This window comes from Anticarsia gemmatalis, chromosome 8 (genome assembly GCF_050436995.1).
Source record: "Anticarsia gemmatalis isolate Benzon Research Colony breed Stoneville strain chromosome 8, ilAntGemm2 primary, whole genome shotgun sequence".
Lineage (NCBI taxonomy): Eukaryota > Metazoa > Arthropoda > Insecta > Lepidoptera > Erebidae > Anticarsia > Anticarsia gemmatalis.
This window is the reverse complement of record NC_134752.1, coordinates 9,112,155-9,138,418: the sequence shown is the minus strand read 5'-3', so window position 1 is coordinate 9,138,418 and position 26,264 is coordinate 9,112,155. Positions and strand designations below refer to the sequence as shown.

At 35.6% G+C, this 26,264-nt stretch overlaps 5 protein-coding genes across 9 annotated transcripts in view; 3 read left to right on the top strand and 2 right to left on the bottom strand.

Annotated features, from left to right (window-relative positions):
* Positions 1–12,024, top strand: part of LOC142975000 (uncharacterized) — a 42,317-nt gene extending 30,293 nt beyond the window's left edge. The window contains exons 3-5 of the mRNA XM_076117607.1: positions 7,602–7,889; positions 8,169–8,375; positions 8,496–12,024. Coding sequence (XP_075973722.1) covers positions 7,611–7,889; positions 8,169–8,375; positions 8,496–9,638 — 1,629 coding nt within the window. The 5' untranslated portion in view covers positions 7,602–7,610 and the 3' untranslated portion in view covers positions 9,639–12,024. The remainder of the gene's footprint in view (positions 1–7,601; positions 7,890–8,168; positions 8,376–8,495) is intronic.
* A 53-nt stretch (positions 12,025–12,077) lies between these two features.
* LOC142975001 (glucose-induced degradation protein 4 homolog) lies at positions 12,078–14,697 on the bottom strand. 2 transcript variants are annotated; one of them, XM_076117609.1, is made up of 5 exons: positions 14,603–14,697; positions 14,261–14,518; positions 13,874–14,041; positions 13,561–13,793; positions 12,078–12,867 (listed from the first exon to the last, which is right to left on the bottom strand). In XM_076117609.1, the coding sequence occupies exons 2-5, from the start codon at positions 14,405–14,407 to the stop codon at positions 12,804–12,806; spliced, it is 612 nt and encodes a 203-aa protein (XP_075973724.1). In that variant the 5' UTR covers positions 14,408–14,518; positions 14,603–14,697; the 3' UTR covers positions 12,078–12,803. The 2 variants fall into 2 exon arrangements, with proteins under 2 accessions (XP_075973724.1, XP_075973723.1); XM_076117608.1 differs by having other exon boundaries at positions 14,261–14,688.
* Positions 14,698–15,257: 560 nt separating this feature from the next.
* Positions 15,258–19,657, top strand: Pkn (serine/threonine-protein kinase N). The gene is made up of 2 exons (XM_076117605.1): positions 15,258–16,806; positions 17,443–19,657. The coding sequence occupies exons 1-2, from the start codon at positions 15,503–15,505 to the stop codon at positions 19,265–19,267; spliced, it is 3,129 nt and encodes a 1,042-aa protein (XP_075973720.1). The 5' UTR covers positions 15,258–15,502; the 3' UTR covers positions 19,268–19,657.
* A 52-nt stretch (positions 19,658–19,709) lies between these two features.
* On the bottom strand, positions 19,710–21,147 carry inc (BTB/POZ domain-containing protein inc). The gene is made up of 2 exons (XM_076117606.1): positions 20,919–21,147; positions 19,710–20,835 (listed from the first exon to the last, which is right to left on the bottom strand). The coding sequence occupies exons 1-2, from the start codon at positions 21,117–21,119 to the stop codon at positions 20,383–20,385; spliced, it is 654 nt and encodes a 217-aa protein (XP_075973721.1). The 5' UTR covers positions 21,120–21,147; the 3' UTR covers positions 19,710–20,382.
* A 287-nt stretch (positions 21,148–21,434) lies between these two features.
* On the top strand, positions 21,435–26,066 carry Sap130 (Sin3A-associated protein 130). Of its 4 annotated transcripts, none has more exons than XM_076117603.1 (12): positions 21,435–21,851; positions 22,020–22,398; positions 22,708–22,872; positions 23,141–23,296; positions 23,388–23,506; positions 23,581–23,731; positions 24,018–24,132; positions 24,212–24,406; positions 24,484–24,572; positions 24,687–24,874; positions 25,270–25,392; positions 25,495–26,066. In XM_076117603.1, exons 1-12 carry the CDS (start codon positions 21,612–21,614, stop codon positions 25,645–25,647), a joined length of 2,073 nt encoding a protein of 690 aa, XP_075973718.1. In that variant the 5' UTR covers positions 21,435–21,611; the 3' UTR covers positions 25,648–26,066. The 4 variants fall into 4 exon arrangements, with proteins under 4 accessions (XP_075973718.1, XP_075973719.1, XP_075973717.1 ...); XM_076117604.1 differs by having other exon boundaries at positions 21,436–21,851; positions 23,605–23,731; XM_076117602.1 differs by having other exon boundaries at positions 21,436–21,851; positions 23,605–23,905.
* Positions 26,067–26,264: the final 198 nt, after the last annotated feature.

Genomic DNA, 26,264 nt, shown 5'->3' with positions numbered 1-26,264 from the left:
CTCTCAACGACCGACACACTTGCCCATGAGAGTGACAAAACTGCTTGCAGCTGCAAAACTGAATCACAATTAATACAAGCCAGCCTTTATAACCACTCTATAGGCGGAAGGATTCAGCTGTATGTGTATCTATTAAAAATGTTGATGAAATACTTTGTATGCCAACATTTGCAATCGTACGAAATACATCATTTAAATTATGTATAATAGTCACACGTATGCTATGAAATGATTGTATGGTCGTCCTATTCGTTTGTTGTTCAATCGTGACATTAAGTATTCCTCGTGAACAAAATGGGGCACCGAACAGTACGATTGCACGATCGCATGTGAATTCACCATGATATCGTGATGACGACAGTGATTCTAGTCACATTGTGATGAACTTCTCAAGACTTATAAACAATGCGTAATATATTATCATTGCAGACGATTAGTACATTGTGCATAAAATGTGGGTCATAAAAAGGTTGAGCCGGCTTTTAAAGGGAAACAAGAATTTCCTTTGTAATAGAGGACTAATGAACAGCTCTACCGAAGTAATGAAGTAAATTATACGTAAGTGCATATCTATATTCTATAGCAACTACATGTTAATTGAGTCTATTGGAGCAGTGTATTATATTCGAAAGCTACAGATTTTGATGGGTATATGAACCTCTGAACTAACATTTATCTATTTTGTCATGTGAAATTTTGTAATGAGTACCACTTTATAACTCCCAGGTAGTTAATATACTCGTAATAGAGTAATTTTTGAAGCGAGTAGATCACTTTCTATTTCTCATAATAAATGCATCCGAGCGACTTGACCTGACTCAATGTACTTCTCGTGTGAGACTATCCGTATGCCAACTGCCTTCATTATCTATTTAATTTCAAATTTATTCAATATCGTAACCGTGACATTCAATTTATAGTACATTGACATAGAAAGTGACTGAGTGTTAGAATATTTAAATTATATAACGAACATCCTATAGTGAATGTTAGTGTTACTTCGTTTTTATCGTATACCTTTTATTTTCTTTCCTTTCTTAAATAAAAGCTGAAGATATTGTTTTTAAAATACTACCAACTAAATACTTATATATTTATAGTATAAAATTAAAGTTCAATCGTCTATCTATCTCTGTCATTATTCCCAGTCGAGACCGAGAACACCATAGTTTCGCCACAGGCTGTTGAGCACGTTGGTACTACGAACAGGTGTGCCGAAAAAAATCTGGTTTAACTCGATCAGTTTGTCGATTACCTACAATTGACCAAATAAATATTTCTTCAAATTGATTCAGCCTGAGGAATTGTAAACAACTGTTAAAATTAATTAAGTACAAGTTTTAAAATAATGAGAATTTCGCGATACTTCTTAGGATACTTTTCTTCATGTTTGAAAACGATATACCTAACTGCAATAGCAGATTAAAAAAATATTAATTTTCTGTCCAGCTAAATTAAGTCTTGTCTCATTTGAAAAGCCTATTAGAAACTTTCAACATAGAATACTAGATGTTTTGCTTGATAGTTACTAGCACACAGTCGCTGACCGGTCTTGTCGTGGCGACACGTGTATGTAAGTATCTAACCATTATACCTAAACGTTTGGGTCACCTGTAGCGCAATTCTATACAACTATCGACTACCGACAACCGGCTTACTATAATTTTGCTCGAAAGTCTGATTAGCGCCTCCAGTGGGGTCTATAGGAACTATTTTGGCAGTACATTTTAAATGTCAAACTCCCGATACTGACAGTACCGACTGTAGCGAATTACGCTACTGTTTGAATTCGGATTCATGACGTAGACATGGAGTATCTGTCAATGCTCTAAGAAGTAGTAAACTCAAACTCATTAGTATTAGTTAGTTGTTTAGTCGTGACTAGTGGCGACACTTTAACACAGACGATTATAACGGTGCATTAGTTGCGTCTGAAGAGGCTTTGAACAATAGAGAGAATTACTAATACCGCGATAGTCCAATGTAAATTGTCTTAATAAGCCGAATCTCTAAACACTATAATTAGCTGATTTAATTGAGTATTATTAATAAGGAAATTACATATTTGCCTAATAATTAACAGCGTAGAATATTCAAGTCAAAAGATTTAGTTAGATAACTATCTACCTGATTAATATTACCTACTTACAATATTATGGGTTGCGGGAAACAATTTGGATAGTGAAAATTAAATGAGAAACGTACAGCTGTGTTTTTAGTTTCTACGGGTACTTAGGTAACCGTTGTCTACTCATTAGTCTGCTTGTCGTTCCGTGAAGGTGCTTTTCCGTGAACGGCGATTACCTAGCTATTTCTACATCCGAAATATTTTGACGTCATTGAACCGCTATAAGAATAAACGTTTTACTCTTTCTGCAAAGAATGAGGTAATATTTTGAGTAACGATGCTGGATATTTTTTTAATAAAACGAAGTATTTTATTTAAAATGTCCGTACAGGAAATCTCCGTAATCCGAGAGGACAATGAAATTCAATTTGTTAATGGCCGGGTCAGGTGGATCAGACAGTTGAAGAGAAGGTAATTGACAGAAAGGATTTACAGCGCAAATGTAAAATGGTTGATATGCCTAAGAGCTCACACGGTTATTATCCTTAACAACCCTAGCCAGTAACGTGTTGTGCAATTTCTAAATCACAATGTTTATAGCAGCATTCGCGGATTTAGAGCAAATGTAATTGTTAATTAACTAGAACATAGGTAGTATCTAATTTCTCTTTATATGTCATATTCACGATTTCAATTACCAAACGCAATGAGCGAAAATTTGTGCCAATATATTTTGTGCGAAATGAAAATGATGAGTGACTGCACCAATTATTACCACCAATCAACCGAGCAGATCGTTAATTAATCAATTTCCAGTAATCATATTATATTAATAGGTCTCTGTATCCTGTTCGTGATGCGGGTTTCAATCGGTTACCTAATATGCAAATTTGTCGGACATCGTGTCCGACCAGTTAGCGAGCACCACTTTCACGTCGATTCGTCCACGTCTGACTAGTACCAAACAATACACATCAAAGGTTATCACGTTGAAGCACAAGATGCGTACAAGCCACGAACATCGTCAATGCGTAAATGTCGGTATCGCTTATCGCGGGAATAATCCTAGAAAATGTTTGTAAACAATGAAGCCTTGAACTAGCCTTACGTATGTATACAAATGAATAAGGCAAGAAACACTGTCAGATGATTCTCACACAAATGCTAAATAAAATATTACAGGTATAATTTTAATCAATGTTTACATTGGTATATTTGTTACTCCCTGTCACTAAATTTAATAACAATTAATATATTCCTTCCAATAAAAACTTGTCTGACGGCAGATGTATGGATGCCGGATGCTTTTTTACTAAGTAAATATCCTTTCACATTTTTATATCTCGGGTTTAAATCTACCTAAACTTTTTTCGCCCCCTTAGAAATACGTTTGATTGCGAAACACCTGCCTATCCTACCGCGGGTGGTGTATCAACCATGACCGAAACGACCCATGAGTTCCCCTTGTGAAAGTGAGTAGTCCCTTCTGCCTTACTTTAGCGATATGGATATGATAATAAAATTTTAATTCATCCATACACGAACAAATTATTCTCAGAAGCACTCGACTTGAGTTCTGGCTGGAAAGCTATTTGTGTGCAACCCTGCGCCGGCGCACCTCTGTTCCGCAAACTGTCTTGTCTCGCTCTCGCATGCATGTCAAGGTAGGGTTCAACATTCGAGGATTTGGTCCGCGCAGATAATAATACATCCAAACGGAATACCCGACGTGTGTCTGCTTTATGTAAACATAATGATCTCATTAGGTCAGACGTTGCTGGAGACGCATACTTACATTACTTATTATTAAACTTCATAATCCAAAAGGCTCGAATATACTTTCCCTGAATGATTCGATTTGACGTAACAAGCTCCCTAGAAGGTAACGTCAAACGAACGTAATCCCACTTTCTAATCCTTTTCACACTAGAGAATGCAGTACAAAGTGTGCTTCAATCAAGCACCCATTGAAACACGGTCAATTCCCGCGAGAAGCTTCCGCGTGCGCGTGCGGCGGCGCCTGATGCGAGATCATTGCCAGATGCCGCCGATAGATCGCGACGGGGTCAACAGCCATTGCCCTTGTTTTGCGCACTAAATTATTTACTCGAGTGTACAGCAGATTCACCATAGGCGTGTTTCACTCAACCGGGGTCAAGGGAACGGACACTGTTTACAACATTGTCGTAAACGCAAGTGTGTACAAAAATGTATTACATACACGCTGATTACACACGGACACGTATATTATGCAATATTACATATTCATGAACCATTTATTCTGCTTAGCGATAATAGGAGTTCAAGAACTCGCTGACGAGTAGCATGTGTAACAGGCAATCAACCTTTCTTACACATGGTCACGGTTAATTTTTAACACATTATTACTGAAGCCGGCATATCGCATTTATTATTGTATATGCACTAAAAAGCTTTGAAGTTAGTACCCAGCAAAGACGACTTCCTCTGCTGCACGTGTTATTCTTACGATATAACGCATATACATAAATGTTAACAACGTAAAATAACATCAAAGAAGTGATATTAGGTATAAGTACCTCCTCGTTTATGTTTGTATCGGCTCGGTAAGGACTCAAAGGTCGTGTACGCTACGTTGTATAGTTAAATGTTATAATACCACGGACAAGAATTTCGCAATTAAAAAAAAACACGTTTAAAGATGTAAAATTTCATAAATATTACAATCGTTGATTAGGTTAACCTCATTTACAGGTAACATTTAATTACTTACATAGTTTTGTGTTTTTATAAATTCAATAGGTCGAGAAGGTTTACGCTGGTATTTTAGTGAAAGGAGTTTTAAAAAGCCTTGGCAAATCATATTCTATACATAAGTAAGTTCAAGTCTATAAGCATGTTTGTTGTGATTTATTTATTTGAACCATTTGCCAGCTATTGATAGGGCTTGCAGTGGCTTACGGAGAAAGGTAGAGTTGATAGTCCAGGCAATCTCTATACACTATCATAATTTCATCTTCTTAAGAACATCATATAGTTTAATTCATTTTAGCCTGTAATTACACACTGGCCTCAACTTGGGAGCACAGTATAGGGAATCCATTAGTTTTTCGTATTATCGTTAATATTTATTATTAAGAAAAGTGTGTAACTGTTTGTTTTCCCTAAGTAAATAAATAAGTAATAAATAAACGTGCTTCCAAGTCTATTAAATCGAACCTAAAACAGTGTCATTTCTATGCACACAAAAAGGTGTACAAGAGCAAGCTTTCAGCAGTCGCTTACTCATCACAACCGTGGGAATTAATTTCCTTTTATCTTCAATGTCACCAGCAGCCATTTATTTTATCAGTGAGTTTTTATCGATCAGATCTATCGAACTGATAACTGGTGTTACTTCCGCTTTGATAACTCAAGGTGATATTCTGTCTTCTTCCGTTTTCTTATCTAATCTTCATCATTTATACAAGCTTGTTTATCATCAGATTCTAATTCGATAATTTATATGATGCCAACTTGCTTTTCGCAGCTTCAATAGATAGAAAGTTTACTAACGGCATTTGATAAAATAAATTGAGTTATAAAACTACTTAGTTAATATAGACATACTTATTGCTGCAAGTAAAACTTGTTGAATGAGACCCTTTCTTAATTTTTGAGATGACATTTTGTTGTTGTTAAGTTATCAGTTGCTAAGCCATGTCATAGACCTTTCGGGCAGTTTGTACAACTTTGACACCAGGTTGACCATACAATTAAATTAAATTAAAAAAAATTTAGAACTTGCTCTACACTGCGATTATTTTAGCGCAATGTTTTCTCTTTCGATTTAAATATTCCATTACTCAATGCCTAACCTTAAAACTGTTTGTTTAGAAATCTTAACTCAATTTGTTTGTGTAAAATAAAACGTAACTACAGAGCATTTGCGTACCATTCGTCCAAATGTAACATGTAATTTCTTTCGCTTTCTCATTACTAAAGTAAAACCACATCGTTGTCGCGCTGATTCAAGCTATTACGAAGTACATAAATTGTATACTCACGATATATTCGTGGAAACTTGTACTGTAACCAGTACGATTTTTGGCTAACCTTTAATTCTTACCAGAGACTAGATTATGTTTTTTTTTTAAATTAATAACTAATAAAAACTTTATGAATGTTAATTATACGTAGGTACGTGATAATGTTATATTTTTATATTTGTTTAATTATTCGGGCGTTTGTAATTATTGTGCCCATAAATTGGAAGCTTGAGTATTAAATAGTAGAACTAGTAAAAAGCAAAACATTTTCTTAAGTTTCACAAATGTGCGTACTTGCCTGAATAGTTCTTATGTCAATTAATTTGTTCCGACGAAGATTTCACTGACACCAAATAAAATATCTAATAGACACACAATATTTTTATTTATCAATTTGAATACTTACATGCACTTAAGTACGACATACGTAAATGTAATTTAAAACGAGAAAAAAGTGAAGGCGTCATATATGTGTCTACACTTTAGTTATAGTCTATGATTAACACACTTTCACTTTTCCGATGATAAAGGGCTTCAAGGTCGGAACCATGATTATTCGGACCACATTCACGACTCAATTCAGAATACTTAATTGACTTAACGTTGAAACATCACGCTTTTTTATTGACTCTATCGAAGAGCAATGCAATATGACAATAAACTTCTTCTTCCTGTTATGGAAAATTGGTAATTAAACTGTTAAAGTGCCGATAAATCCCAAGCGAACATAATGAATGTCAACTGGTCAATATTTTAAAATATACATAATAAAGTAGATGATTAAGATAAGCAAAGATGTTACAGATAAGAGTAGATAGATGTTCACACACATTTAATATGCAAATAGCTAATGAATACAGTCGATTCGTGTTCGAGCTATTGAACTAATGGATGAGGTCGTACCTTGATCCAGTTGACATCACATTGAGCCTGGGAGCATGAGCAATTTCTTAGTTCACAGCCGATGAGATATTGAAATCGTTAGCCGTATCTGACCGCGAGATCTCTTGTGCATTTACCCAGTTGATTTAAAATTATAACAATACCGTATAATAAATAATGTAACGGCAATTGCTGGACTTTATCCAAGTTAACATTACGTTGTAACGCATGATTTGATTATAAATACCTGCTTAATGTAATTATTGTACGTGCAATGAATAATGAAGTCTTGCACAATTTCCTACTTTTATACCTCTATTATTTGACTTTGAAACGCCCAATGGAGAAGACTGTTGTTGCAAATTGCGTCAAGCAAAGGTTTTAAACTAGTATGAATCGTTCTGCTACGTTTATTTTCAGCCTCTTATTTCGCCTTTAGGTACCTTTCCATTAAATATGATTAGGTATATGGTTAGTTTAAGTGCAAGCAGAAGAATTACTTTGTAATTGCATTTGAACTTGTATCCTTCCCTTCATTTGGTACAAATAATTAAAATGCAATCTGTGATCGGTTAACCACACGGTTAATGTCTCTAGATAGTATGGATTGTCAGTGTTGTAACAAGCCTTTCTGTTGTCAACAGTTGTTTGCGATGTGGTACACGTGGACGACGTTACTGCTGGTGTCGTGCGCACTAGTGAAGGCGGACGAGGAGGCCGGGGCGGGGGCGCCGGCGCCGGTGGCGACAACCCGCGCGCCGCCTCGCACCCTCGACCGAAAAGCCGCAGAGCTCGCATGGAAGACCTGGCTCCAGAGTCCGGAAAGCGGCAATCAGAATGCCCCTCCGCGCAGGATCACTACCAAGTCTCTCTTCATAACGCCTTTGGTTTGTCCCAAAGGCCAAAGGCTTGACCGCAACGGTTGCGTTCAGGTAAGATCTTGAATAGATATTTAGTTAATAGTTGCTGTCTAGCCTAGTGTACCTACATGATTTTTTTTTTATTGTGAAACATCCTAAGGTACCTATATCTAAAGAAGCATATTAATTCTCGTTCGCTACAAAATAACGTTAATGTATCCAACATTAATGTTATTTTATAAAGGTGTTCTACTATTTTCATATTTCTGATTTCCACTTAAAATATATTTAAATATTTAGTTAAAGTAACTTGGATCAAACACACATTAACCGATTGTATTATATTTTCAGGTGGTAACAGTTAACAAAGATGAACATGAACGTATTCTGCTGGAACACTTAAACGCTTTGTTCACGACTCCTCCGAGCGGGGGCCTTGTGAACACAGACGTTTTGTACGACTATGGCGAAGACGAACCTGGACCACTACAGCTCTCCATACCCATCGGGCCAGACCCTCAAGCATCGCCTCTCCAAGGACAGGAGCCATCCGCACAGGTACTACTTCACTTTAATGAATTATAGGCACGCATATAATAATTTATAATGTTCCTAACATTTTCTTCTATGGGTCTTTGTATCGTGCAAATTTTATAATCGATCTTTCTTGTATTTCAGGCTCAAGAGCTGCAACCTAACTATGTTAAGGTTGACAAGAAAGATGGAAACAAACCTGAAGGCGACGCTAGCATCGAAGCTGAATTAGAACTGTTAAAACTTCAAAACACTCTCAATCAAAACGATACAGCTTCTTTCGACAATTCAAATATATTAAACCAAAATGTATTGACGAATATCCACAACTATCCAGATAAACCTAAACGTGACAGTCCTATTGCAAACCTAACTGAAACAGAATCTACAAATGATAGCACCGACGTGGGACAAAAAGAGTTAGTGTATGGACATGTTAACGTTGACCCTGTTCTCTACCAACTGGAAAATCGTACCGAAGCTCAAAGTTCCGAGGATGTAGAAAAGGAGAATATTTCGACAGAAGTGCAAACCGGTTCAACGCCTGTAAAGGAATCCGACAAGGAAAATCCAAGTGTTACTGCCTCCGATACCTTGAGTCCCAACGAAACTGAACAAACTTCTAGCTCATCGCCGCAATTATTAAAGAAAAATAGTGATCAGAGCAAATTAAACCCAGAAAATGATTACAGCGATATCGGAGAAGCTATTAAATTGATCAGCCGATATGCCGACGTAACTACGGACGACAACTTTGCCAAAGATCAAAATAAAAATGGGTTAAAAGAAGACAGCATTTTAGGTACTCGTACTAAAGTGCAATACCGTCGCAATAAGCCAAAAGAACAGCAGCAGGATACTGCACCGGCGCACGTTCCCCTGGATTTGGTTTACAACGAGAAGACACCTATCCATAACGTGTATCCATCCGGAGTCTACTATAGATATCCTTGGCCTAGTCAGCACTCACCGACGCCTCCACCTGACTATCCATTTCGACACTTGCAAGACTACTGGCCTGGTCGCAATCAAATAGGAGGCGTTTATAATACACACGAGAACCCTAGGCGTCACCACCATTCGTATCCTCATAACTATCGACTACACGGCTACCCTCATGCGGGACTTAGCGTTCCACCACCATACCCGGAGCAGCTGAAAGGGTACATTCATAGAGTGGTGCAACATCATACGAACCCAATGCGACCTCACACTAACAATCAGGACCTTTACAGTCTTCTCGGGCTTAGACATTGGTTTAGCAGTGAAGGGACTTCAAAGAGATAGCTTGTCTCACCCTATATTAGACAATTCGATGTTACCCGACGACGTATATTGGAAGCTATGGGGAAAATGAATTAACACTACCTACTTGTGGAAAATAAATAATATCTTATTACCTTTTAATATTAGGTTTTTAATCATTCACAACATTATCACTAATCTAACGTAGGTAATCGTTTTGTGTGGTGTTGTTATATATCGAATCATGTCATTTCTGTCCATAGCTTTCAATATATTAGCCTATTTATTTCAAAGCCAAATATTACAGTCATAATTAAGTTATTATTTTTTGTTAGCAGTTTTAAGTTGTGTAAATATATCTAAGTTAAGTGTTTTACTTTTCTACTGATAAATTGTTCACATAGTATTATCGTTGTTTTATATTATGTTAATGTAAATTGTTCTATTAATTATAATTCTTGATTTATATTTATTTGATGTATATTTTTATATAATTTTTCGTTGTGAATGTATTTTGTCTTTAGATGTTTGGTGTTTTTATTAAGTATCGCAAATTATTGTTTTTTAAATAAGAAATAAAATTGGCACAGGTTTGCCACTTTATTTTTTCAAGAAAGCTATGTTGCTATTGAGTATAATAATCACTCATATGTGTATGTAGGTATAATTAATAGGTATTTGTTCGTATTATTAGTTCCAAACAACCTAAACACAAAATCGGACATTTGAAACCCACCAAAACTCATATTTCCGTTTAATGCAACATTTCGTGTTCATTTATCATTTTATTTAATAAACTTGGCCATGATTGTGCTTGCCAATTTAGGAATACTTATGTACTTTTAATAAATTTAAGTTTTGCTAATCTAAGACTCGACTTTGACACATTCACAAGAGGCAGTCAATGACGCAGAGTCATGAAACGAGAGTACTAGCATTTCAGAACACATTGATGTCTCTGCTTTTTAAGAGCATACTGAATACTTACATTACCGAACTATTACATTACACATTAACGATCCCACCAAAGCTTAGTTTAAGAATTTAGGTTTTTGTCACATAATAACTTACTATTTGAAACTATCTAGAAGGTAGACGAATAAAATGTATTTTTATACTTGCTTAATTTAATATTGTTCCGTAGTATCTTGAAATGAAATAACAAAACTGAAGATGATCAACCACAGTAGCAGGTTTTCGGGCAATTTTTGTCTTTGTCAAGAATCCACACATTTGTATGAAAATAATATCAGCGCCCCTAGTGTATTTCGCAAAAACTATTTTCCCAAATTAATTATAAACGACAAGCGCTCGCTAGTCGATATTATCGATTGAAGAAAGTCATTTTCTAAGCCGTATTTTTTTTATTGATTGCTTTCTACTCTAACCAACCAAACAATATAATGTTTGATTTGGAATAGGGTGTTTGTAGAACTGTTACCCATAACCTACTGACTAATCCATCTATAACATAATCATCAGTTTAAGTTTATAGGTCAGTGCATAGTCAGGAAATAGGTCCATAACGTTCTCAATGTTGCATCAAAATATTACCTAGTACTGTGGTTGATTATGGACTTTCTAATTTCATATTATTTTGAATCGAAGGATGCTTTTTTAACACGTGTGTAAGGTTATGGAAGTGCGTAAGGAAAATTCTACGACCACGATCAGATAATCAAGAACGGCCAGTCACAAGCCTATTGCTGTGGAATTATTCCTTGCGCACGGCTCTTCCGAAGTCCCGTTTAAAAAGCAGCCTTACACTTACCTGCTAATTGAGTAGTCACAGTCACCTTAGTAAATTGAAATCAATATGTTTACTTTTCTATACTTATTATAAAAGTGAGTATTGCAGTTTCTGTGACCTACGAATTTGGCGCATAAATTAATTCTACGTGATAAATTACAACTTCAAGATAAAAATACATTTGGAGATGTAGTAAAAACCAGTGTATTTTATTGTTAAGATGATTATTCAGAACATATAACACTATAACTATTATAGATACTGTAATTGATTAATAAAGTACAAAAACGGCCTGAATTAATACATTTTAAAAATTAATTGTACCTTCCTAAGATTTAATTATCAAAAGAAAAATATTTATATTTAAAGTGCCAGTTTTTGTACTATGTGAAATGCTTATAAATGCATTAATGTATGTTTTTCTAAGATTAACATCTTCTATATTTATATAATTAAAAATAGCAAAAGAACTATTGTACAAATATTTTAAGAATTTAGTCAGTAGAATACATGATATCATCAAAATGTCTTAAAACTTATATCTAAAATTAAAATTCTGCTTATTCGCTGGATGAAATTAATAAAATATTAACTATAAATTTATCAATGCCAGTATTTTATTGTAAATAGTGAATGTGTTACATTAAAACTGAAATCAAATGTATGAATGCATTTTTATTAAGTACCTTATAAAATATATTATAGATGAATGAAAACAATGAAAACTCCAATTTACTGCAAGATGTTTTATTGAAAAAAAATATTCAATTTTATCAATAACATTGATAATAGTTCCTACTAGTAGGTGCCAAATGATATATTAACTTGTTCAGTATAACGAGATTCCCTGTACTTGCACATACTTCAGTCTACATGAAGTAAGGTAACTTTTAACTGACTATTGTACATACATTAATAACAAAAATGATCAAATAATAGAAACAACTTACTTGCAAGTTATTTGTACAAAATATCACAATAATAATACATAGTATTATTAAGAAACTTAACAAATTACATAATTACAATTAATATGTATATGGTTTTGAAAACTTCTTGATAACCTACAGAAAAACGACTTATGATAAACAACATCATAAGCAACACAATATTTATTTCTAACTCTATAAAACAGTTTATATACCAATAAATAATGCATGCAATGTGTTAAGCCTCAAACATTACAACAGTTGGAGCTCTCCTTGACGAAGTATGTGCAAAAACAGAAAGACACAATGTTGTTCCTGGATCACATGTACACTTACATCTGACATACTTTGTTCTGAACAATTACTATTTATGAGCTCTGGCATCTTTACCTTAAATTACTGAAGAAACACAACATTGGCAATCTTTGCACAATTTGGATACTGACTGAAGTTAAACCTTAATGAACAAGTAAGTACTAGCGGACACAAAAATACCAATCCAAATTTTAAAGTTTTCACATGGAGATTTCATCTAAACTCATAAATTTGGATGCTGTGTTCCGGTACATGGCTTAAAGTCAAAGATTGATACCTGAAAACCAAAAAAGTTTACTAGTCAGTATTAAGTTATTAAAAAAAAGCTAGGGGTCAGTTTCAGCACTTCTACCTCATTACATTAATATAACCCATAAAATATGACAACCGAAATATAAAGAGATAAAAACATCAGCGAAATTTCACTAATTATTCTAACTAATATTTAGAGGTGGTGAAACTGACCATAAATCTATCTGGTACACAATGCTTTTTTTATTAGGTACTTAAAGATAGCAATGGGACATAGCGTAACTATAGTTAAAAGATCTTGAAATAACTTTATATCACCTTAAAAGAATCTGCTGGCAATGTTTCACTAGCTAACGAGTAAAAAAAAATATTAATATGACTAGGTTTTATCTGTCATTGCAAGTGAACATAACAACAGATTATTTTTGGTAATAATTCATATTTGAGAATAATAACACAATTAAATATTTGAATGTTCCATAAAGATTAACCAGGTTACTTGTTACTGACTATTTATAACTAGATAAAGCAATATACCTAAGATTTGCCACAATAACAACTTAGAACCAATTCAGATAACAAACATTGATAAACAAGCTTAATTTCAAGAATAATTTTAATTAACTATTATTAAAAATTACAAGAAAATTTTTAATTAATAAAAATACTTTAAAATGATATTTTTTGTTCAAATAAGTGAATAAAAGCTTGAACTTACCATTCAGAACTCCGGTGGTAATAATATCCTTCTATTGTGGCAGCACTCTTATGGAAGCATATATAGTAAAAACCAGCGAATGAAGCACCATTTATGTCCTTTATTGTATGATCTGGCACTAAAAAGTGTTCTTTCCACCTCATAAAAACATAGTCAGCCTTTGCAAGAGAGTCGTAGTCAAACGAATCTGAGTTAAATGTTTTTAAATAAGGTACAAACAGGTCAAACTTACTCTGAAAATACAAAACACTTATTATAGAAAAAATACAAGATTTCAGAATTTATCTAATACTTTTAACTATAAAGACCTTACCCAGTGTTTTCTATCAACATCTTCGTCAGCATCCCATTTCCTTGTGAGAAAGGGATATTTAGCTGATATAATTTCTCCATCGAAGAATGTTGTCAGTGTGGGAAATTCCTCAGTCAAACCTTTTATTTTTAAATACCCACAAAGATAAGAGTTTTCTTCGTCTACATGCTGTAAAAAACATTTAATGTGATGACTAAACTAGTAAAGCTTCCACCTAAATATAAAGAAATTATTAAATAACTGTTGAGATAAAAAAAAAAAATACTAGCATTAGGCTAAGTAGAACACAAATAGCCTGATTTTAAACTAATAGTAAATTTTAAATATTAGAAAGCATAATAGTTTTTGTAGTTATCTAAAATTGCGTACTTTGTTTTTGTTACTAACCTGCAAAACTACTTCGACCTCATAGGAGTTACCTTTGCTTTTTTGGTGCCCTTGGAATTTGGATCCGTTATAAAGCAAAGATTTTGTTACTCCAGGTTGCTTGGAATTTGCTGGAGGTGGTGGAGTAATATCAACCTTAACGGGCATTATTTTTCCATTTAAAACCGATGACCAAGCTTTCGTAAGTATGACAGATGATAGGTGTTCTTTCTTCAACGACTGGCGCTTTTTGACAGATCGTCTTTTTTCCAGTAAATTCTATGAATTAAAACCAAAAACGATTGAACAATATGCTAATAAATAACTAAACTAATCGTGTAAGGTGTTATCTATTTTGAATACTTCTTTACTGGCAGATTTTTATGTAAAAAGGAAGTGAAAGTTCTATCTGGGTTTTCGGTACTCGAAACAGATTATAAAAATTCTGATCAGCGACTCGTGACACTGACAGTCAGTCAAAATGCTGTCAATATGTACGCAGCGCAGCATAGTAGCGTCTTAAAATTTAAACATTAATTTATTCTCTTAATGCCTTGATGCATCTTCATGTCGCAACTACAATTGATCTTATTCGTAGGTTCATGTAAAAAGCCTTGAAAAAATAAACATTTTTTCATACAACACAGAATATTAGAGCAACAATGCCAAGGTGCAAATAAAAGCTGATAAACACTATCAGTCTATTCTTTAACAAAGCTACGATTCAGAACCCTTTCAATCAAACTAATATTAGCCATTTACTGATCACATAAGTCGTGTGTTTCAGTCAAAGCCATGTTAAGGCTATAGCGTACAGGGTTAGACTTAACGAGAACTTATTGTGTTAACAAGTAATTTAAAATCAATTAATATTTAAAAATACTGCATAACTGTGTGGGATACTGGAAATAAAAAAATAATAATATATGCCAAGAAATGTAGTCTCTCTAGTAGATTAAGCCAAGTAATTGCCAAGTTTGTCCATGATGTAAATCATCTCTATATGTCTATGGTTTAATGGTAGGGTTTCATCGTTTCGTTGATTTCGTTGACCGTATAACTTGTGAAGATTGTTTTGTTTTGTGATTTCTTACAATAAAAACGATAAATTCGTTTACTTTAACATGATTTTGCGCATAATTCCATATATTGCTCCGACTGAGAAAAGTCTCACGTTCATTTACGTTTTGTGATCATTGCAATAGTAGTGATATTTTCCCACATAATTATGGTTAACTGACGTTAGACTGTGCATCCTCAATTATGGCAGAGCCAGGTTATTACCACAGTGATTATGTTCGACACCCAGTTCTCCACGAGCTCGGTGTCAAATATGGAATTAAAACTGAGTGTATTCCAGAAATAGCATTGCCGTCTAAGTTGGAGGAGCTCAAGGATGTCATACGTAGAGAAATACGTAAGGAACTTAAAATAAAGGAGGGAGCCGAAAAACTGCGCGAGGTTGCCACAGACCGCAGATCACTCTCTGATGTCGCTAATATTGTCAAAAAAGCTAACATAAAACTTAACGAACTCAAATCAGATCTTCAAGAATTGGAGTCCCAGCTCCTTTTGTCTCGTGGTCAGTCGACTCCTACGTCTCCGGAAGACCTCTCTTACGATGAAGAGATTATTTTGGCCTCTCAAGCAGCCCAGCAACAAAGGCAACTTGGGGAAGCAACTACAGACCGCAAGTTGGCCTCACTTGAAAAACAGTTGAACATTGAATTGAAAGTTAAGCAAGGTGCTGAAAATATGATACAGAGTATTAGTAGCAGCAACCAATCCAGAGACAAGAAGCTTCTGGCTGAAGCTCATCAAATGTTAGCTGATTCTAAAGATAAGATTGAATACCTAAAATTACGTATTTCTAAGTTGACCAAACAACAGAAAGGAGATAATGCAGGTGCAAATGGTGATGGTAAAAATACAGATAGTGGTGTTGCCGCATTATTAGATGAAAGAATTGCTGAACTAAGGAACAGATTGAGGATTGAAGCTGCAGTTGTAGAGGGCTCTAAAAATGCCATAAGACTTCTACAAAGTGACAAAAAAGTTACAGATAAGAAAGCTTTACAAGAAGCTCAAACAAACCTTTTGGAATCTACACAGAAGCTAGATTTGTTACGTAGATCTCTCGATATGCGTAGACAGGAGCTTCCTTCGGAGAGCCCTGCATTTATAGAATTAGGACATGAATTACGCAGCACTGGGTCCAGCCCTGGCTATGTGAGTCTTTCTGGTGGCAGTGGATCGCGGGCCCAGTTTTTGTCGCCTGCACCATTGATAAGTCCCTGTGTTCAAGTAACAGGTACACTAGAAGTTAGATTGATGGGCTGCCAGGACCTTCTTGAAGATGTTCCTGGTAGAAGCCGCAGAGACCCCATGGCAAGCCCTTCAGATTTGAAATCTTTTGTAAAAGGTGTTACAATACGTAACTCAATGAAGTACACTTACAGCATTAAAGAAGATACAAGTAATGAAATAATGGCGGTCTTGAAGCTAGACAACCATGCTGTTGCACAGACTAGTTGGAGGCCTTGCTCACAGCAAGCCTGGGATCAAAGGTAAACATTTAATTATCAAAAAAATATATGTATAATTTCATAAATTTTTCCCATTTTTATAGACTTAACCTAGGAAGATCAAGATTTTTGAATGAACTCATTCCTTTACCTCACTATTAACAATTACTACTATGAGAATAAAATTAATCTAGGTATGATTAAGATATGATTTCCTAGATTATATAATAAACTGAAAGGTTAATTGACTTTATCATTATATCTTGCTTTCCTGGAATTACAATCTTTAGTAATTCTGTAGCTATTACTCATATCTTATCTGTGTGCCTAACGCCATGTATAACACATATTTGTGGTGTGACTAAAACTCCTACTGCCCTACAAACACTGTAGCAATAACATTTATAACAGCAATTATTTATGAACACCATAGACCATTTTATGATATTTTATATAAAACCTCAAAATGACCAGTCTAAGTTGGATATGCTCCAAATAGTTGAATAAATTCATCTCATCTTTCAATTTATTACTATATGTTTTAACATAGAAAAAATAATTTAATTTGGATTGAATCCTAATATAAATTAACAGAAATTTAGAAAATATTTTGTACCAATTTTCATAACTTTACTGTTCTTTTGCTGCATACTGTAATGACATTGTTCTTATTTACAGATTTACCTTCAAACTGGATAAATCAAGAGAACTTGAAATTGGAATTCATTGGAAGGACTGGCGCGGGTTGTGTGCTGTTAAGTTTTTAAGATTAGAAGAGTTTATTGATGACATTCGACATGGCATGGCTTTAGAACTTGAGCCTCAAGGGTTACTGTTTGCTGAAATCAAATTCTTAAATCCTATTATTTCAAGAAAGCCAAAACTGCAACGTCAGCGTAAAATCATCAAACAACAAGGGAAAAACATACCAAGACCCTCTTATGGTGAAATGCATATTCCAGCTGTTGTACTTGGCAGACTTCTGAAACGCTCATCACCTTCCATCCAGAATATTCAAACTGCTCATATTAATCAATCACAGCAACATAGTTTTGAAGCTGCTTCAATTGATAATAGAGAAATTGAAAACCCAAATGTTACTCTAGGAGGCATGGCTGGTGTACGGCCACTAGGATTACCCTCTACACCCATAACATCACAATTACCAGCCACACCCCAACCCCAGCCAACTTTGCCAATACAACCACCACCTAATGTTTCTACTCTTAGAATGGAGAAAGAACTTCAGGAAGCATTTGCATTTTTAGAAGACTCTTATACCAGGGATAATTATGTTACAAAAGAGCCACAAACCCCATCTTGTGATGCACCTCTGGTTGAGTATCCACCTTCACCCTCACCTAAACTGGTTCTTGAGTTCCCTAGTAATGAGGATCAAATTGTTGAAATTACAAGTAATATTAGGATATCTTCTTCGCGCTCTTCGTCAGTTATTGACACTTTAGGCAAAGAACAAGACACCAGGAGACAATCAGGTGAAATGTCTATGGAAAGCTTCAGATTATTGAGTGTTCTTGGCAGAGGGCATTTTGGCAAAGTAATCCTTGCTCAATACAGACCCACAAATGAATATTTTGCTATAAAAGCTTTAAAGAAAGGTGATATAATAGCCAGAGATGAAGTAGATTCTCTGTTATCTGAAAAAAGGATCTTTGAGGTAGCTAACGCTATAAGACACCCCTTTTTGGTAAACTTGTTTGCATGTTTCCAAACTGAACAACATGTATGTTTTGTCATGGAATATGCAGCTGGAGGTGATCTTATGATGCACATTCATGCTGATGTGTTCACTGAACCTAGAGCAGTTTTTTATGCAGCTTGTGTAGTATTAGGCCTACAGTATTTACATGAAAATAACATTATTTATAGGGACCTAAAGTTAGATAACTTACTTTTAGATACAGAGGGGTATGTTAAAATTGCTGACTTTGGTCTTTGTAAAGAGGGTATGGGGTGGGGAGACCGCACTGGTACATTCTGTGGCACCCCTGAATTTCTAGCTCCTGAAGTGTTAACAGAAACTTCATATACTCGAGCTGTGGATTGGTGGGGTCTTGGTGTTTTAATATTTGAAATGCTTGTTGGTGAATCGCCTTTCCCTGGTGAAGATGAGGGTGAGGTATTTGATTCAATTGTTAATGACGAGGTCCGTTATCCTCGAACACTATCTTTAGAAGCAATAGCTCTTATGCGACGTTTGTTAAGGAAAAATCCAGAAAGACGTTTGGGTTCTTCTGAGAGGGATGCTGAAGATGTCAAAAAACAAGCCTTCTTCCGTAACGTTAACTGGGAACAACTTCTCTTGCGTAAAGTGAAGCCACCATTTGTGCCAACAATTAATAATTTAGAAGATGTGAGCAACTTTGACAGTGAGTTTACATCTGAAGCTGCGGTGCTTACGCCACCTAAAGAGCCCCGCCCGCTTTCTACTGCAGATCATAAGTTGTTCCATGACTTTACATATATGGCAGATTGGTGCTAGGTTAAATTTGTCAACCAATTTAAAATGCTAGTTTATAATTTCATGATATTAAAATAGACAACTATAAACCCCCAATGCCTTACAAAGCGTGTGAAGATTTCTGTATTTTGATAATAACAGTGTTATCTATACAATGGAGTTTCTAATGTAGATTCTCTTGTTAACTTGTATTTAATGCAGTTGAATGCAATATTTTATAATAAGCTGTATAATTTAATGTTTTTAAATAGTGCTAATGTTTATTTTTTTAAAAAACAACGTGTTATAGATTTATATATTGTGTAGTTATGAAATTAACTTAGATACTAATAATAGTCTTAAGTGAAGGCGTGTCAAATCATATTACGTTTTCAGTCAATTGTATTCAGTAAAATAAAGGTATCACCAACATTCATTTTTATTTTTATCTATCTATAACAATATTAAAAATAAAACAACTGGATTGTAATTGTAAGTTTCTAATATTACATTTGGTAAATGAGCATAATATCTGGAATTGATTATAGATCCAAACAACATTTCATATTTACAAAATGTAGTTTTTAGACTATTGGATTGTATGAAATTATAAAAATATCATACAAATCTATGAAAATTCACACTGTTTTTAATTCATACACAATACAATAACCAGCTTTCTTCCTCACACCAGACAAGGAAAATTAAGGGCAAATGGCTGTGACTGGGTCAAGTCTAAATATTTGTACACTGTAGACATAGATACATTTGACTGCACCAAAACCTGCGCAAACCTAAGAATCTAACATATAACAAGTGACAAATCTATGAGTATAGATATTTACAATGATTTTGGTGCACCCATTTGCAAACTTCATAAGACCCTCTAAATGAATAACAACTTGTGTGTAAATTCTATTAAAATTTCACACTATATCAAATTGAGTATTTGTCTAGTAATTAATAATGTACTGGAGTAGAAGACCAATGATACAGGTACCCACACAATTGACTAATACAAATGTTATTGCAGAACACTAGACAATTTACAATAATTCAAAAATATAGAAAGGAAAGGAGTAAGACTGTTTACACTCTAAAAATATGTACACATTTCCCACACAGAGCTGACAGTCTCAAAAATATTTAATGAAAGCTCACATGCGTGAGCCCTTTTGTTGGAGCACCTTGGCACGATCTGTAGGCTCTATGTCATTACTGTTCAGGGAGCTGCCACACTCCCGGCTAACAACACATAGAAACTCTGCATGTTCATCATTACCATAGTTATACTGAGAACCAATATTGATAAGCTGTTCGAATTTCCATCCATCTGACATTGTAGACACCATTTGTGTCAACTCCTCTTCATGAAACTGAAGAACTCTGTACACATGCTTTTTAGAATCTTTAAGGGGCCTTCTTTCTCTTAGACATATTCTTTCCTTAACTAATCTTATAAGTTCTGTAATATTATAAAACTCTGCTTCTTCCAATACTCCTTCTTCGGCGATGTCATTGTTAATAACCAGTTTACCGTGACGAAGATAGTTTAGTACTGGTGAAAAATACGTCGGATCTCTGTCTATTAAATAAGCGCCAGTTTCATCCTGGAAGCAAACACATATTCGTGGTGTAACAAATGAAGTAAAACTCATTTACATACAAAAAGACAATGAGAAATTCAACAAACCCTATCTGAAATCAAATCACTGTCCTCTTGAACTAATCGATACAAAAATGAATTAGGATCTCTAGATAACGTGGTTTTCGTAGTCAGGAAATATGTCCCACCAACATTAAGTTTAACCCACTGTTTACTGCTCCGCCTTTCATTGTTAAATTTTTGTATATTTTCTTCCGAAAAATCACCGTCACCAACTCGCTCCGCCATGGCGTACCATAAACAAAACAAACAAATTTTTGTTTCTTCTCCCATTCATTTGACAACAGTATTTTGTTTAGAGCCTAGCATTAGTAATAATGATTTTGTTAGTATCAAAATAACGAAACTGTTTCAATCGCCATCCGGCATCATATATATAATGAAGTTAATACAATTCTTTTTATATTTTCACCAACACAGTTTAATATAACACGTGAAGTGGAACAAGAGTAGATTAGATAGATTCCAAAAACTGGAGATTGTCAAGTTCGATCATATATAGTCTATGGTTTCTAATTTCAAAAAAAAAAGCTAATCAAGTTTCCTCTGCCTTGTCTACTGTTGTTTGTGACTTAGTGTCATTTATTAAAACTAATATTTTTGGGATTTTAGTAGATATTGGGCACATATTGCATGATAACTAACTTCTATGCGATATATTTGGTCAACAACTGTGGAATAACTATATAATGTACAGTTGATACGTGCATAATTTTCACAATGAGTAGCAATTTGGATAATGATAGATCGGTTGCTGGAAAAATGCATCCTATAGATTTAGCGACTCAGAAGATTACTATAGTAAAAAGTGTATCAAATTCTGAAGTAAAAATGGCTCATTTAATTCCGGGACCAACAAAAAATGCTGGTCCCAATCAAATTATAGCCCACGCTAGTCCTGGCGCAGGTTTGATGCGTCCAGGACTCGCCCAAATTATTTCTTCAAATGTTGCTTCGCAGGTGAGTTTTGCTCTCGTTAAACCTTCACATAAAAACGTTATCACTTTCCTTTATGTATTTCACTTACAACTCTAGAAAGTAAAAGATCCAGTCAAACTGCTTATTTTTGTAACTTGGTTAGATAATAAATTTAGCAGACTTGTAATTATATTTTACTAAAACTTTCAGCCCCAGATGATAATAAGTGGATCACCAATCTTGCAGGGAACCCAAATTGTCAGTCAAAGTTCACAACTACTCGGACAAAACACTCAAATTATGTCACAGTCACAGTTGATTACACCCAGTGGACCGATCATAAGTCCAGCTACTCAGATCATAAGTCAGGGTACACAGTTATCTGCACAAGTATCTAGTTCTAGCACTGCTGGAGCTACTAATGTTCAGGCGAACGTGAGCTCCACAGTGGGAGGCACACAGGTGCTTAATGTAGGTGGTCAACTTGTCAGTGGCACTGGTAACTTAGTGGTCAACTCTTCAGTTCGAACACTCCCTCAAACGGTGAGAGTGCTACCTCCCCTGCCTCACCATAATGCAAAATTACCAGGTAAGCTAATTGTATTATATGCATAGTTTATAATATTTATTTTGACTGTCCCAATTTTAGGTGTTGCCAAATAACTATAACACAGATAGGTGTTTTAAGAAGTAAACTTAACATTGTCCGAGTGCAGAGGAGTGACTTTTCAACCAATTGGTAGAAAGCACTTGCATTTGCCATCTCTCCCTGCAACACTTTGGTCAGCAAATACAACAAAGCTATTCAAGTACTTTGGTGGCACCTATACTGGAAAGAATTAACTTAATGAATTAAGTTCTTATAAGACATTTTAAGAAACCATTCTTTATCCGACAGCTGTACTTTCAAGTGTAAATGTGAGCAGTACAAGTGGAGTGTTGGTCAGCAAGGGGGTAGGTGTGGGTGTAACGAGCCATGTGCCAAGAGGCTTAGCTGCTGGTGCATCATTAGCTGTTCGCCCAGTAGCCCCTGCAGTAAACTCTCAGTCAACTGGTGCTCAAGGTATAGTTGTCCATATCCCTTTATTTAATTTTAGCATGAAATTAAATATTTTCAAAAAATTGCTCTTTTGACTCAATATGCATGACAACTTTTTGATGAGATTTCCTATAACATATTCCTAGAAATAGAGAATTTGGTAAACTAGTGTAATGTATAAACCATAATTATTATTGATCTGTTAATTTTGGGCTTTGAAGTAGCTAAAGTGTACTTTTTGCTAAAGTTTGGTTATGTGAATTAGGTAATAATATAAGACATCATTTTACAGGTGGTGCTTGGTCCAGTGGTAATCGTGGACCTCGAAGCACATTGGTATATGGTCAGCGTGGTGCCAGAGCACCCGCCCCCATAGTTTCACCTGCTCAGTCTACACAGTCATCTCATTCTTCTATTGTCACATTACCTACTACTTCGGTACTAACATGTAAGTTCAAACAAAAAACTGTGTTTTACTAGTTCTTCGGCATAATGTTAACATTATATTTATTATCATGTTGTTACTCTTATTTTTGCAGCAAGTGGTGTAATATCTGGCGCAGGACGTAATGTACCTCCACGAGCTCCCACGCCAACGCCAGCCGGTACCGCGCCGCGTCCACTACCTCTATTACAGAGGAACTATCAACCGGCTAAGGTAAATAAATATCACAGATGGAAACATTTTACATAAATGATAAAATTAATGAACTTTTATTTATTGTAATTTAGGCTGAATATAATATTAATCTACAGGTAGTCGGAGTAGCGAGTGTAGGCGTTCGCGGCGTCGGCAACAGTGCTCCCACGCAGCTGTACTACGAAGTGCCGCGCGGCGGCACGCTGGGCGCGCACAGCACCCCGCCGGCCGCACACCCGCACGGTACGGCCCCGCACAGCGCGGCCCCACACGTAACTCACGGCACTCACACTACTCACGGGGCCACGCACACCGTGCATAGTTCGCATGCGCAGCACCAGGCGTTGCCGCGAGCGCTAGCGCCGTATTTGCATCAAACTCAAACCCAGGCCCAACCGCAACAGCCGCAGACCCAAGGTTTATAAAATAATAATAATTTGTGGCTAATCAAAGTCTCATAATGTGAACATTTTAACTCGTCTCTTCTAAATAACACATTTACTATATTTTTATCTTGTTCCACTCTCAGTGACCTTGGTCAATGCCGTCCCAGTGTCACCGGATACACGCGTGGCTGCCACATCTATACCCACTCAACCGGTGTTGCCGAGACCTTCCATACTAAGAAAACGGGATCTCGACGGGTGAGTAAAGGCAAAATCTTAACAGGGTAAATTGAATAAAAAAATACAAGGTTTATTAAGCATCGTATCGTATGTGCAGATCACCGACTAAAAGCGCGGGCGGCTACCTGCGGCCAGAGAGCACGGGCTGGGAGGACGTGCCGGGCGCATGCGGCACGGGATCGGGGGGTTCCACCACCATCAGCGCCTCGTCGTCGCCAGCACCCGACGACGAGCCCGAGCCTCCGCGCCTCGACCCTGACCTGTCGCCGCGCAAGAAACCCAGGAAACAAATGTAACTAAAAGCTCCAATCGTATGAGATGGTATTTACGCTCTAAGTTTATAAAATTCACAACTTGTTTTGGTTTTAGATTAACAAATGAAGTGCGACAATGCGACTTCCAAGGAGAAGAACCACCACCCACACCACCTCCGGTCACGTTTAATCCTCCTCCTAAACGTAAGTATAAGAAATAATTTTGTGTTCAAATTAGCAACTAGTTTATAATGTCTCCTTTACGCAATATTTTTGTCTGAACTTTGATTTCATGACTTATGTTTGTTTCCAAAACAGGTCCCTTGCTAAGCTCGAGCTATGTGTGTGGGTGGCGCAGCACGGCACTGCACTTCACGCGGCCGGCTGACGTGCGTCGGCGGGAACCCCGGCCCCGGGACATCGTAGCCATCGCCAGCCAGAAGCATGTACTCACCAGTGCTGAGGGATGGAAGGTGCACCACCTCACAGCGCAGATGGACGATTTGGTAAAATTTGATATTTGTTTTGTATTAATATTATTTAAGTCTGTCACTAAGCTGTCGTTAGTTCCAATTCTCAGACTTCTGAGAATGGTAAATGGATCGAAGGACAGATTTAATATAATTTTAAATGATGTTTAAGGATTTTTAACGCTCGCGAATTGTACGCATTATATATTGAGATCACAGTCTGTCAGTGACCATGACCCATTGCATAATAACAATTAATGAAGTTTGTCATAATTTGGATATTTTATAACTATAATTGCACCCATAGCCTTGTCGCATAGATGTCTTAAATTCCGTACTTATGTATTGTCTACTCTATACGAGGGAAGTAGAGATTTCGGGAATCTCTACTGTTTGCTACTGCTTTTTTCTAATACTAATATGGTTTTCAGATGTCACTAGAATCTGACGTCGGAGAACAGCTGGCAGGATTGCTAAGAGCATTGGAGACTGCATCAGGACGCGCGCTATCTGCTCTGCAGCCACACTCACATACTTTGTTAGAGTTACTTAAGGTATATTTATCATCAGTATTTAAATTTATATAGATTATTATGCTGGAAGTCTATAAAGGTATACAATATGCAAGAATATTCTAAATTAAAATTCTGTTTCAGGGTAACATACAAAGAAGTAAAATAGTCTGTGAAGGCATACAAGAAGCTCGTGAGGATATTCTTCGAGTGTTTACGCACAGAACATTCGTGTCCGACATTTTAACTCGACAAGCAGACAAGAGATGTTTCAGGAAGCACCGATCACAATCATAGCAGACTGTGAAATCTCGTCCACAGAAAATAAACAGTATTTTCTAGAGATCTTTGTAAAAGTCACTCATCGCCTTTGCCTTGCTCATATTCACTAACTGATAACTAGTACATTAGTTGTATACCATCAATTTTACAGGAGACTGATAAATTAACGTTTTATAGATACTTGATAATAATATTCCATAAAAAGTTACTCCTAAAATAACTATGTTAGTAATATTGAGTAAGGTTATAAGTGCAGAAATAATAATGCTTATGCAATAGTATTTCAAAGGTGATTCTTCCATAAATTATATTGAGGTTCTAAACTTGTAAATAGATTTAAGTGTATATTAAGCAATGAAAAGATATTTAAGTTGAAAAAATGCCTTGAATGAGTTGTTTTGTGACTTAATTTTGAAAATATATGATTTATATAACAATAATATAGATTTTTTATAACCTCCGTATCCAACGTATGCATAGTAGGGGGAAGGTCGTGACCCCTCGTACGGATTTCACATTTTATTTTATTAAATTTTTATTTTTTGATGAATAAATTAATGGGCATCTTAAATTCATAGTTTGAGTACCTATCTGAGATTCATTTTAAAAAAATACAGACGGTACCGCGACTC

What these genes read in the sequence shown, in the direction of transcription:
- LOC142975001 (XM_076117609.1), bottom strand. Translation starts at nt 14,407, where the DNA reads ATGCCCGTTAAGGTTGATATTACTCCACCACCTCCAGCAAATTCCAAG. An exon ending in AGGTCGAAGTAGTTTTGCAG is followed by an intron (nt 14,042 to 14,260) that starts GTTAGTAACAAA and finishes TGTTTTTTACAG; the next exon opens with CATGTAGACGAAGAAAACTC. An exon ending in TACCACCGGAGTTCTGAATG is followed by an intron (nt 12,868 to 13,560) that starts GTAAGTTCAAGC and finishes TTTGGTTTTCAG; the next exon opens with GTATCAATCTTTGACTTTAA.
- Pkn (XM_076117605.1), top strand. Translation starts at nt 15,503, where the DNA reads ATGGCAGAGCCAGGTTATTACCACAGTGATTATGTTCGACACCCAGTT. An exon ending in CAGCAAGCCTGGGATCAAAG is followed by an intron (nt 16,807 to 17,442) that starts GTAAACATTTAA and finishes TCTTATTTACAG; the next exon opens with ATTTACCTTCAAACTGGATA.
- inc (XM_076117606.1), bottom strand. Translation starts at nt 21,119, where the DNA reads ATGGCGGAGCGAGTTGGTGACGGTGATTTTTCGGAAGAAAATATACAA. An exon ending in GTGATTTGATTTCAGATAGG is followed by an intron (nt 20,836 to 20,918) that starts GTTTGTTGAATT and finishes GTTTGCTTCCAG; the next exon opens with GATGAAACTGGCGCTTATTT.
- Sap130 (XM_076117601.1), top strand. Translation starts at nt 21,612, where the DNA reads ATGAGTAGCAATTTGGATAATGATAGATCGGTTGCTGGAAAAATGCAT. An exon ending in TACTACTTCGGTACTAACAT is followed by an intron (nt 23,297 to 23,387) that starts GTAAGTTCAAAC and finishes TTATTTTTGCAG; the next exon opens with CAAGTGGTGTAATATCTGGC. An exon ending in AAGAAACCCAGGAAACAAAT is followed by an intron (nt 24,407 to 24,483) that starts GTAACTAAAAGC and finishes TTTTGGTTTTAG; the next exon opens with ATTAACAAATGAAGTGCGAC.